Consider the following 13795-nt stretch of genomic DNA (forward strand, 5'->3'; position numbering starts at 1 on the left):
TTTAAGGCACTTCAGAGTTGGCTTCACTTTTCAGAACTGGCGGTTCCATACTCATTTCCCAGCCAATATCACAGACGAATGGTTTATTAGATGTTGCTGTTATTCTCAAATCAAAGCTTCACTTCATTAGTTTTAATGTAAATGATTTGACGTCATTAAATGTGTTTTGAAGCAGGCAATGAAAATGTCCAGTTTCAGCAAAAACACTTTTTTTTCTTAACACAAGAACAATAGAAGTCATAAAGAGCCTCATTTCACATATTTAATTGCCCACAACTCTGATCGGGATGGACGTGAATCAGTCGGCGGGAACATCTGCAGATGGACGATGTTTCTCTGATCTAATCGTATTCTGCACAACGTGAACGTTAGAAGCTGCTGATCCACGTTCAAATAGGACGAGTGTCACGGGAAGACGACCACCGAAGTGTGCTCTCTGTTTGTATATTACAGCAAACGTATAAAAGAAATATGCTTTGGTGTTCTCCGGAGTGAGGTGAGCTCATTACGCATCCATAATGGATGTAAGAGGTGTTGTTTTGCTCGACGGTGACACGTTATGCATAAATCAGGCCTTCAGTTAAACTACATTCTCACAGATTTCTGTTTTCTGTCTCTTCCAAAACCGTTCTGACAGAACGTCATATATCCACCCACAGATTCAGCTTTCAGTCTGTTTGTCTATGAGAGTCTCACTTTACCTGTTCATGCATACACTGTGTGACACACACACACACACACACACACACACAAAGTGGGTCACCTTGATGTGTGACGCTGAGCTCCTCTGTGTGTCTTTTGAATGCCGAGTGTGTTTTGAGCTCCGAGTCCTCGTGGCCCGGAGGGAGTGGACTCATTAGACGGCTGTTAGTCCCTCAGACCCGACGCTAATTCAATTACAACACCTGGAATTGAAGTCAGATGCCGTGTGTGTGTTCATGTTGTCTCACAAGGCTGAAAGAGCTGCAGACAGTGAAATCATAATAGAGGGCACGTTTTCATGAAGCATAAAGAGCAGAAATCTATCAGATAAACAGAGAAATACTCGACGAGGATTCTATCTGTATTAATGTGAGAAACAAACAACCTTTTAAACAAACAGAGGAGTCCTTGAGCCTGGAAATCCTTGATCGCTTCTTAGAAAGATGACACAAGGCCAACACACACACACACACACACACACACACCCACACACACACACACAGTCCTGTTTTCATGACAGGGGATGCTTTAGGGGGCGGGGCTTACCTGCTGATTGACAGGTCGCTACCATGCTACCAATGCTAGTTAGCTACTAAGATGACTTTAACACTTAGCTGTAAAGTTGACCTTGAATTATGAAGCTAACTTTGTTAGCAGCTTCACTTCCGAATCCACATGGATCCAGATCCAGTAAGGGTGCTGTTCGGGGATCAGATCCACCCATCGCTCCATCACAGTCCAAATATGGTCACTTCCTTCTATTGGTTGCAAAAAAATACAAGATGGCGACGGCCAAAATGCCAAACTAGAGGCTTCAAATCCAGAGGGTGACGTCACCATGACGATTATTTACAACTTAATCTTTATATAAATCAGTTTATATGGTTTCCTATAATAATGTCCATTTGGACTTCTAAAGTACTTGAACGCATCATTCCAGCTCCCCACTGGATCAGATCCAAACAGACACACGTGCACTTTGTCTCAGAGCATCCGGTCTACAAGGTCAACAAGGTCAAACCAACTCACATGCATGTTTGTAAATGGAGGTCTGGAATTTAGCTCCCAGATAAAGTCTTTTTAAACCGGGACCTGAGGGGGGCAACGGAGATCGCATCCTGATTGGCTCCGCGGAACCAGACCTACACAGGGAAACGTAGTAGCACGGTTGGCCCCGCCCCCTCCAGCGATGACGACGCCAGCGCGTAAATCCATCCGGCAGCTGCAAAAACGAGAAAGTGTCCCGGTTACGCGCCGTGAATGTTGAACACAAGTGCAGCGGCAGCTTCGGATCCCGGAGCAGGCTCCGCGTCCGGTGGTCTCTGATGGGGGGGAGGGGGAGAGGCGCGCGGCTTTACGCGTCACCGTCTCCATCATCTCCACGGTGACGTCTCACGGAGGTGAAACTTAGAAGCTGAAAGTTATTTCTCCACCAACATGTCCACGACTTCACCGCCGCTGCTGAGCTCCAACCGGAGCGTCCTCCTCTCCGCGTCCGGGGAGCCGGACTCGCCCGCGGACGCGCGCCGGCAGGTCCGCCTGCTGATGTTCGGCTTGTGCGCCGTGCTCGCCGCCGCCACCTTCGTCGGGGGGGTCTTCTCGCTGCTGTCGCTGCTCCGCATGAGGAGGAAGACCTCGCTGTGTCTCATCGTGGCGTCCATGTCGGTGGACGACCTGCTGAGCGTGGTCCCCCTGTCCCTGTTCCTGCTGCTGCAGTGGGGGGGCGGTGAGGGGGGCTCCGGGTCCAGCCTGTGCACCCTGGCGGGACTCCTGTACGTGTTCCAGGGGCTCTCCAGCAACATGAAGGCGTGCCTCATCGCCGCCTACACTTTCTATGTCACCAAGAGGTTCGGGGTGCTCCGGTCCGTGCGCCGGCCCCGCGGGGTGCTGTGGGCCGTGGCCGGCGTGTGGGCGGTCAGCCTGGCCGTCAGCGCGCTGCCCCTGTGCGGGTGGGGGGGTCGCTTTACGCCGGCCTCCCTCGGCTGCTTCCCGGAGAGCGGCGGCTTCTACGCGCCGCTGCTCCTCTCCGTGTACTCGCTGTGCTTCTGCGGCTTGCTCTTCTTCTTCGTGTCCCTCACGTACCAGCTGCTGTGCTCCCGGGAGCCCCAGAGGACGCTGCTGTACCCGCGGTACCTGGAGGCGCTGAGCGGCTCCGCGCCGCCCCTCTGCGAGCTCCCCTCCTTCTCCCGGGACAGTCCGGACGCGAGCCTCGGCGCCTACAACGAGCTGAGCCCGAGTTCGTGCGGGACGGAGCCGAGGGGGAAGGGGGAGCAGGGCACCGGGGGACCGGCTGGGGTCGGGGACACGCCGGTGGGGTTCGCGCAGAAGCGGTTCTCCATGATCCTGGCGGTGGTCCGGGTGGTCCTCTGGATGCCGATGATGGTGAGATCAGATCTATTAGACTTCACATAATTAGCTTTTTATTGGAACATCTACCTGCTGAGATCTGACTTATTTCCAACAAGTGTTTAATTATATTATATAGAAATAATAAAGTCAGTTGAACCTGAAACCTCCTGTCAGTTAAACTTCTTCCCTCTTCTTAATGAGGGAGCACATCTGAGATCTGAGGCTCAATTCATTAGAAAACTTTACACCCAAAAAGGACTATAACGTTTCCCTGAATGAGAAACATTCAGCATGAAACTCGCAGCAAATGTCAAACAACCTCAAATATAAGCATTGTCTCTGTTTTAGGGTCTTTGAGCTCTCAGAGTTTATAGCAAGCATAGATAGTGGAATAAAAGTGTATTATTATTTACTAAAAACACTTTCCTGTGATTAAAAATGTGTCGCTTGAGGCATTTTTTTGGACACACTAGATTATTTCTATTTAATTCACTAATAATCAGTTTTAATAATTCATGGCACATCTCATTAAAACTGTGACATTTAAGAAACAAGCAGCGATCTGCTGATATGAGCGTCCCATTAAATCCAGACTCCCTCCAGAGAAGGATGTGTTGTTGTTTTACACCTAAAGGGCAGCGTTCATCCTCGCAGGAATAAAACACGTTTCATACAAACAACTAAGACATTTATTTTCAGGACGATGACGAGCAAACATCAACTTTCAACAAACAGAAAATGTGTGAATAAAATCAGGATTTTCAACATGTCACTGATGAGAGGGGGGGGGGGGGGAGTCCTAATTAATGCTTCAGGATCAAATTATTTTTCAAACTGCAAATTATGAGTGCATAAGATGCAGCTGTTGCTGTGTATGAGAATTAAAGCCCCGCCTCCTCGCCGTCCTCAGACGCTGCTGCTGCTCCGCCACGCCGCCGACTCCCGCTGCTCCTCCCTGGAGACGCTCAGCTTCTTCCTCACGCTGCTCGCCCCGGCCGCCACGCCGCTCTTCGTGCTGTCGGAGCGCTGGATCCACATGCCCTGTGGCTGCTTCATCAACTGCAAGCAGGATCCGACCCAGGAACCCTCAGGTAAGACCAGGTGGAGACTAGAGGAACCCTCAGGTAGGACAGGTGGAGACTAGAGGAACCCTCAGGTAGGACCAGGAGGAGAGAGGAACCCTCAGGTAAGACCAGGTGGAGACTAGAGGAACCCTCAGGTAGGACCAGGAGGAGAGAGGAACCCTCAGGTAAGACCAGGTGGAGACTAGAGGAACCCTCAGGTAAGACCAGGTGGAGACTAGAAGAACCCTCAGGTAAGACCAGGTGGAGACTAGAGGAACCCTCAGGTAAGACCAGGTGGAGACTAGAGGAACCCTCAGGTAGGACCAGGTGGAGACTAGAAGAACCCTCAGGTAAGACCAGGTGGAGACTAGAGGAACCCTCAGGTAAGACCAGGAGACTATAGGAGGCTTTTAGAGGGTTTTGGAGGAGACTATAGGAGGCTAGAGGAGAGGAGAATAAAGGAGACTAGAGACTAGAGGAGAGTAGAGGAGACCAGATGAGACTAGAGACTAGAGGAGGCTAGAGGAGACTCGATCAGACTAGAGACTAGAGGAGACCGGATGAGACTAGAGACTAGAGGAGACTGGAGGAGACTAGAGGAGGCTAGAGGAGACTGGAGGAGGCTAGAGACGACTAGAAGAGACTAGAGGAGACGAAGAGACTAGAGGAGACCAGAGAAGACTAGAGGAGAATAGAGACTAGAGGAGACCAGAGGATACTAGAGGAGAATAGAGACTAGAGGAGACCAGAGGAGGCTAGAGGAGACTAGAGGAGACCAGAGGAGACTAGAGGAGACCGGAGGAGACTAGAGGAGACTAGAGTAGACTGGAGGAGACTAGAGTAGACTAGAGGAGACTAGAGGAGACCAGAGGAGACTAGAGTAAAGCTAAAGGACTAAAGGTGTAATGACGTCATCCTCTGTGTTTTGTCTTCCCTCCAGTGATGAAGAGGAGATTGGAGTTCAACCTCTCCTTCCAACAAGGCTACGGCGTGTACAAGCTTTCCCACGCGGCGGCGTCTTACCACAGCCCCGCCCCCGAGAAGCCGGCCTATCACAGCCTCTTCAACTGCGACTTCCCCAGCAGCGGCCTGGACGCGCTGGAAAGCGGCGGCCTCTCCAGACTGGGGCCCGGCTTCGACTTCAGCACCCCCCGCCCCGTGGACAGCTCCTCTCAGGCGGACCTCCCGCTGGAGACCGGAGGAGGAGGAGGGGAGACGCTCCCTCACGGTAACCATGACGACGGGGAGCAGGACCAAGACCTCGCCGACGCGTCGTCCGTGTTCGAGGGCCCCGAGAGGAGGCTGTCCCACGAGGAGTGCCGGAAGATCGAGCTGACGGACTGGGAGTGGTGCCGGAGTAAGTCGGAGAGGACGCCCCGACAGGTGAGTTCACCATCACAGGAAGTCATGTGTCAGGCTGCATTCTGATTGGTTCCCCTGCAACACGTGACTCAGAGACGTTTACGGGTCGTTAGCGTCTGAAGACTCTCCCGTTTTACCTTCTGTTGAAAAACGAGACGCTGTGTTTCAGACAGAAGACGTGTTTACGTAACCGGAGGAGAGGAGGAGGAGGAGGAGGAGAGGAGGAGGAGGAGGAGAAGAAGAGGAGGAGGAGGAGGAGAGGAGAGGAGGAGGAGGAAAGGAGGAGGAGGAGGAGAAGAAGAGGAGGAGAGGAGGAGGAGGAGAAGTGTGTGTGTGCATTTTGTCCGTCCGACTGTGATCTCGGAGGGTTTTTCTTTCTGCATCTGTGATTCTGCCTCTTCATCATCGAGCCGACGGACGCAGAGCTGCATGTGGTTTACAGCAAACAGTTCAAATCCTCCTCTCCCTCAGACTCTCTCCTCCCCCATCTCACCTCCTCTCTCCTCTCCCTTAGACTCTCTCCTCCCCCATCTCACCTCCTCTCTCCTCTCCCTTAGACTCTCTCCTCCCCCATCTCACCTCCTCTCTCCTCTCCCTTAGACTCAATCTCGATTCTCACCTCCTCTCTCCTCTCCCTTAGACTCTCTCCTCCCCCCTCTCCCTCAGACTCAATCCTCCCCCTTCTCACCTCCTCCCCCCTCTCCATCAGACTCTCTCCTCCTCCCCTGAACTTATGTTTCCTCTCATTCCTCTCAGACCTCAGACCAGACTCTCAGATCAGACCAGACTCTCAGACCAGACTCTCAGACCAGACTCTCAGATCAGACCAGACTCTCAGATCAGACCAGACTCTCAGACCAGACTCTCAGACCAGACTCTCAGATCAGACCAGACTCTCAGACCAGACTCTCAGATCAGACCAGACTCTCAGACCAGACTCTCAGACCAGACCAGACTCTCAGACCAGACTCTCAGACCAGACTCTCAGACCAGACTCTCAGACCAGATCAGACCTGTTTTTCTGCATATGTGATTTAATATGAATATTGAGTGAAAAACACTCGATCTGTTTTAGAGTGGAATCAAAGAGCAGACTCATAAATGACTATTATTATTATTCCATAAGAAGTTTGTTCCAGGAACGGACCTCAAATCCGTCTTTAGCCTCATTCTGTTCCAGAGAAGCAGCGTGATGTGACTCCCACCACACGACACCGTGAGCTCGATTCCACACTCGTGCACGTACATGCACGGGCACACGTGCACAAACACAGCACACACACACACACGCTCATCCCCGTCGCTCTTCCTCTCCGCTCAGAAGTCTGACATGATTGGGGTTTTTGAAAATCACCAGTGTGTGTGTATGTGTGTGTGTATGTGTGTGTGTGTGTATGTGTGTGTGTGTGTGTATGTGTGTGTGTGTGTGTGTATGTGTGTGTGTGTGTGTGTGTGTGACTGTGTGTGTGTGTGTGTGTGTGTGTGTGACTGTGTGTGTGTGTGTGACTGTGTGACTGTGTGTGTGTGTGTGTGTGTGTGTGTGTGTGTGTGTGTGTGAGTGTGTGTGACTGTGTGACTGTGTGTGTATGTGTGTGTGTGTGTGTGTGTGTGTGTGTGTGGGGGGGGGGGGGGGGGGGGGGGGGGGGTAATATGAAAAATGAAGCTACAACTGAATAGATAAAAAAAAGAGAAGAAAATAATGATAATAATAAAAATAATAATTATAACAGTAATGAAAGATAATGATCATAGTAATAATAATAATAACAAAAATAAGAAAAATAATAATAACCGTAGTAATAATAATAGTAATAATAATAGTAGTAATAATGTTAATAAACAGAAACAGAGAAGAGGGGAGAAAAAAATTAAAAAGGTGAAGACGATAATAGTGAAAAATGAAATGATGATCATCCCAGTTTCTTAGTAGCAGACTATATTATATATATTATATATTATATTATATTATATATTATATCATATATGAGATTATATGTGATATTCAGTGTTCAGTGCAGCAGCAACAAAGACAAGAAATAACATAAAGATCCAACAACCGTCACAAAGACACATTTCACTCTAAATGATCTGAGACACACACACACACAGTCACACACACACACACACACACACACACACACACAGTCACACACACACACACACAGTCACACACACACACACACAGTCACACACACACAGTCACACACACACACACACACACAGTCACACACACACACACACAGATGAAAGCCCGTCTAACTGGTTTGGCTGCTCCATCTCCTGCCTGCTTGTTGCTCGTTAGCGGTGAGATGTCATTACCGGCGTGGACGCCGCTTCCTGCCGGCCTTCGCCTTCGTCCACGGGGAGACGAGGAATTAGAGCTTAAAGACATCTTTACCCTCTCGGTGACTTCCTGCTGCAGAGCTTCAGTTCTCCAGCTGCCTCCCAGAGGGGCAGCACCCAGATCTAATGTGCATTCAGACGTCCGGGGGAGTGAAACCCGTTTAGCAGAGCTCCCAGAATGCATCTTTGTTCTCAGCGACGGGCAGCAAGAAGCAAACATCAGCTGCAGGCATCAAGGACAGATGACTGACGGCGTGGCTTGTATAATATAGGAGTTAAATATAGGAGCAGACGGAGTGGAGGGATCTGACAGCAGGATGTGAGGCAGGCTTTCAACCAAGAAGGCTAAATTTAGCATGCTAACACAATGCTGATGTTTGGGTTTTATGTTTTAATCTTAAAGTCTGATGGGTCACACACGCCAAGAATAGGACTACCGACGTTATTAACGTTCATCCTGAGGGGACCATGAACGTCAACCAACAATCCATCCGACTCCTGGCGAGACTTCTCAATCGTAACCACGAAAGGTTGTTATAATTCACAGTCTGTAGGACGTGATTATCATGTCATTATTGAGACATTTCAACCGAAAAGAGAAAAGTCAGGGGACCAGCAGGGTTCTTCCTCTGGAGAACATGAGCAGCATTACATGGCAATTCCTTCAAAAGTTGTTGAGATTGGCTGCAAAGTCAAAGCAGTAAATGTTCACATTCATGTCATTCAGATAGACATAAATATATCTAAATATGCATATCCGTTTCTTTATCCACGTATCCATCCATCATCTGTTTCAGCTCAACATGGCGGTCCCCCCCCCCCCCCCCCCCCCGTCTCTTTGTGCGTCCTCGTCCTTCACATCGATGCGAACACAAAGAGTCGGCGAGGACATGAGATGGACGTTCTGTTTGTTTCTATTGTTTCTGCGTCTTCGTCACTATCAGATGTTCCACTGTAAATCATTTAGAGGATGAATGAGAGCTGCCACGGCAACGCAGGAGGCTCCTCGTCCACAACAACATGTACACAACATGTACACAACATGTACACAACATGAACACAACATGAACACAACATGTACACAACATGTACACAACATGAACACAACATGAACACAACATGAACACAACATGTACACAACATGTACACAACATGAACACAACATGAACACAACATGTACACAACATGAACACAACATGAACACAACATGAACACAACATGAACACAACATGAACACAACATGTACACAACATGAACACAACATGTACACAACATGAACACAACATGAACACAACATGAACACAACATGTACACAACATGTACACAACAACACGACAACGTGTGTCTGTGAAAACTAGAGGAAACACACGACAGGAAAATCTGAAACACGATTGAAAAATGATGGCAAAGTGATCAGAAACCCAGAAGAAATGACATTTAACAACTGCTGGACATGATTCATATTAAATGAGCTGATAGGGATCATCGCTGGGGTCATTGATGCACAGCGCCCCGATGACATCATCGATATGATGTCATCTCTACTAGCAAGATGCAATGACATGATGAGGAAATGTAATCTACTGTAAATGAATGAGTTGAGATGAAGACGTGGACTGAACCCTGGTCTCTGGTTTCCCTCCTCAGCGGTCTTCAGGCGGTCTGTCCATCCCCCTTTGTGCCTTCCAGGGCACCGTATCTCTGCAGGCGCCCACCGGGAAGACCCTCTCCCTGTCCACCTACGAGGTCAGCAGCGACGGGCTCAAGATCTCCCCCGGCAACGCCAAGAAGGTAACAAGAATCCCCCGACACAAGGTCAACGCCTGTTTGACCTTTGAGAAGAAAATACAAATGTGTGACAAAAAGAGGAGAATGGTAGACTTCCTTTTTAAATATTAAAACAATATCAATAAATAATGCATGAGTTATGTAGAATTTATAATAAAAAAATATGAAAAAGACATAATAACAAATATTTAAGGAAACTTCTGAGAACTGTTAACAATAACCGTTTTAAATCTCAACACGCCTTCTTTGAAGTCATTTATGACGACATCTAATTAGATTCATGCAGTGTCTATTTTTGTAATTTTTAAATTATTGAATTATTTTAATTGTATATATTTATTTTCATTTCTTTATTTGTATCTATTTATTTCTCTCTCTCTTTATTTGTATTTATTTATTTTTCTTTATTTATTTGTATTTATTTATTTTAATTATTATAATTTATTTTTATTTATTTATTTATCTAGATTGTTTTTATCAATTAATTTTTTTATCTATCGATAATGATAGCTTGATTAATAAAAATATGTTGCTAGCATATTCTGCTGCGACCGAAAAGAAAAACAACGCCATTCTATTCTCACCATGAGAGGGCGCACTTCCACTGAAAAAAAACAACCTCTCTGGCGACGCCCATTTCCGCCACTGTAAAATATATCGACATATTATCTGAAAATAAGGAGAAAAGTTAATTATAAGGAAACTATTTTAGGTCTGATTTCCACGCTTCAGCGTTCTAAAATCTGCCTCCTTCTAAAGGTGGAGGTGTATCGCTCCAAGTCCGTCGGCCACGAGCCGAGCGCCGACGACCAGGCGTCCGGCGGCCCGGCCGGAGACGTGGGCGGCGGTATGGAGATCGGGGTGGGCATCGGCGCCGGCATTGGGGACACCAACGTCAAGATCCACCTGGAGGTCCTGGAGATCTGCGACAACGAGGAAGCCATGGACAGCGTCTCCATCATCTCCAACATCAGCCAGTCGTCCGGCCACGCCCGCTCGCCCTCCCTGCGCTACTCGCGGCGGGAGAACCGCTTCGTGTCCTGCGACCTCGGCGAGACGGCGTCCTACTCGCTGCTGATCCCCGGCAGCGGCGCCGCCGAGGCCGAGACCATCAACATCACCATCCCCGACACGGTGGAGGCCCACCGGAAGAACAGCCGGCGGCAGACCGGGGACAGCTCCGGGTACCGCGAGGAGATCCAGCTGCTCAACGAGGCCTACAGGAAGCAGGGCGGCGAGGGCGACGAGTGACGGCAGACAGGCAGACAGACAGGCAGACAGACAGGCAGACGGGATAACGAGGAGATTTCCTAATCAATCACCACCAACAGAGACGTGGCTCGTTTCTTCTACGTCACCTTTAGAGCATCACACACACGTCACCTGTCTGAGTGATGGAGGTCCGTGATTGGACGCAGCGCTGCAGGGACCACCATTTTTGTAGTCCAACCCCCAGAAAGGAGGAGCGACCGGTTCCCTCAACACAGAGTGTTTCTGATCATTACAGACAATCTTCACAGATGAAACCCTTGTTTTCCTGAAGCGTAAATACAATCACCATAACAGTAAACACCACTCAGGGTGTGGAGGCGGACTGGTCGTCATGGCGATGCTTTAGTAGCCGCCTTTTTTTAAAGACAACATGTCAGATGTCTGAAGCTTGTTTTCACCACAGAGCTCATTTCAGGTTCCCAAACCGAAAACAAATCAAACCAACACGAGGGAACCGGGAGTGTAAAAAGTGCTGAGTCACTTCTGGGTTTTAGGGAATCATCCCTGCAGCGCTGTGTCAGGGTGAGAGAGAGAGAGAGAGAGAGAGAGAGAGAGAGAGAGAGAGAGAGAGAGAGAGAGAGAGAGAGAGAGAGAGAGAGAGAGCTTGGCAGTCGGTCAAACAGTGAGAAGAGGAGGAGCCAATAAGGTCTCCCGGTGAAGATGCTCCCGTGGACGACGTCATGGATAACTCATCAGTGGGGGGAGGGGTCACCTGACCCGTGTGTGTCTGACTCATCCCGCTTATGTGTGTGAAACGACCTCGCCACGACGACGGACGTATGACGTTTTTTTTTTTCTTTGGCGTCCAGGTGGGACGTCCTTCACGTATTTACCTTTAATGCAAAGAGAGAGAGAGAGAGAGAGAGAGAGAGAGAGAGAGAGTCATATTGGCAGCCGATCAAGAAGTGAGAAAAGGAGGAGCCAATAAGGTCTCACAGTGAAGATGCTCCCATGCATGGACATCATGGATGACTCATGGGGGGGGGGGGGGGGGGGGGGGGGGGTGAAGAAGTGGTCGAGGAGACTCTCCTGCAGAATGGCAGCGTATGAATGTTCATTTACAGAGCCACTGCTCAGCCAATCAGAGAGCTCGCTGCTCAGCCAATCAGAGAGCTCGCTGCTCAGCCAATCAGAGAGCTCGCTTCCCCACTGAACACGTATCAATATCATATCCAGTATTACTGTTTCACTGAACCGTTACACAAACTGCCAATATCCATCAGAATCAATCAAATACTCATGTTTTCTCCACACGATAATATCAGTATATCCATAACTTATATGCATATTTACATAAAACATAAGGTAGAGTTTAGAGTAGATATTTATTTATTTCAGTTTGTTTTACAATCTTTTATTGATATTTTTCAATATGCTCGAGCTTCAACGCATCACTTTATTTAGTTATTTATTCATTTCTTTCTTTCTTTATTTTTTAAACAATTTTTTGTAATTAAGTCTGGTTTTGTTGCTAATGTTAGTGTTTTGAAACCGTCTACTTCATCAGCTGCGACCCCGCGACCCCCCCCCCCCCGTCCAGTTGAGTGCTCCCCCCGAGGGCAATAGAAAAAATAATGATGTACAAAGTTGACTCATAATGAATGTAAAGTTATTCAATGTCAGAAACCATTTCATCCGTTTAATGGTGCCAAAAAGGTCCGCTTGGCCTCCGCGGCAGCCCGTGATCGGATCATCTGCTTGTTCTCACTGTTCCGGCAGGACGTCGGTTCTGGTGTCATGTGATCAATGACGGGTTATAGATTAGATTAGATCAGGAGCGCCAGCAGCACTAACTCCTCTAACGGGATTCTATCACACAATAAGAGAATAAAGTGGAATAATGAAGTCGTGGAGGACGAAGGGAATATGACTCATCTACATCTTAATCATAATCTTCTCATGTGTGTGAGCTGACCTCAGGTCAGCATTTAAGAAGGAATATTTAATATCTCAGTTATAATCTCATCTTTGTGATTTTTGTAGGAGAGTGAAGAGAGAGAGACCCGGAGAGCAAACAGGAATTGAACACCAGCATGTTGACTTAATATCTAAAAATATTGACTTAATATCTCAAATATTGACTTAATATCTCAAAAATAATGACTTCATATCTCAAAATATTCACTAAATATCTAAAAAGTATTGACTTAATATCTCAAATATTGATTTAATATCTCAAAAATAATGACTTAATATCTCAAAAGTATCGACTTAGGCCTAGTATCTCACAATATAGTGAAAGCTGTTTTTAGGAAGGTGTAAAACTCATCTTTGTAGAGGAGTATATGGGGGAGACAACAACACAAATTTAACTCATTTAAGAACGGAGTTGCCAGAAGCTAAACTTTGGTCCTTTCTCTGCGATTCAAGGTCGTCCTCCTCCCACTCAAGGTCGTCCTACCACTCGCCTGCAACCCAGCGCTGCAGCGCTCCGTCTCCTCACCAAACATGCAGCAGGAGAACATGCATCCTTTCATCTAAATGTCTCGTTAGGTGCCTTCATGGCAGGTCAGAGTCTCCATCCTTTTTAAAAAGCCTCCCCACACCTCGGCTTCACTCTGCACGTTACGTTCTACTTCCCCCGGCCAGATATTGATTATTGCTCACACGTTTAAAAAATAATCACACGGATGAAAGGAGCTGGCAGCGGATTTCATCTCCGAGGCAATATTTCATCTTCTTCTATCGAAGCTTAATATCGAACACTTTCATAACGATTGATGTGAGACAGCAATAATATCTCAAAATTACACATAAATCAGCTGATCGTTCACACACCGTGACAGTAAAGACGTTAATTTGATCTGGATATCGTGTGTGTGGTAGTCGGGGTTCCTCTGTTTTTAAAAGCAGCTCCGTGAACGTCGACATGCTGCTGCAGAATGTGACTTTTTCATTTCACAGTGGATAAAATC

At 47.7% G+C, this 13795-nt stretch overlaps 1 protein-coding gene across 1 annotated transcript; it reads left to right on the forward strand.

Moving 5' to 3' along the window:
- Window positions 1-2139: 2139 nt before the first annotated feature.
- On the forward strand, window positions 2140-11010 carry LOC311019748 (putative G-protein coupled receptor 149; the record flags this gene model as incomplete). The annotated part of the gene is made up of 5 exons (XM_084019318.1): window positions 2140-3084; window positions 3962-4142; window positions 5056-5498; window positions 9468-9611; window positions 10368-11010. The coding sequence occupies 5 exons, from the start codon at window positions 2140-2142 to the stop codon at window positions 10857-10859; spliced, it is 2205 nt and encodes a 734-aa protein (XP_083875444.1). The 3' UTR covers window positions 10860-11010.
- Between the last annotated feature and the right edge of the window lie 2785 nt (window positions 11011-13795).

Source organism: Eutrigla gurnardus (assembly GCF_963514095.1).
Source record: "Eutrigla gurnardus genome assembly, chromosome: 10".
Taxonomy (NCBI): domain Eukaryota; kingdom Metazoa; phylum Chordata; class Actinopteri; order Perciformes; family Triglidae; genus Eutrigla; species Eutrigla gurnardus.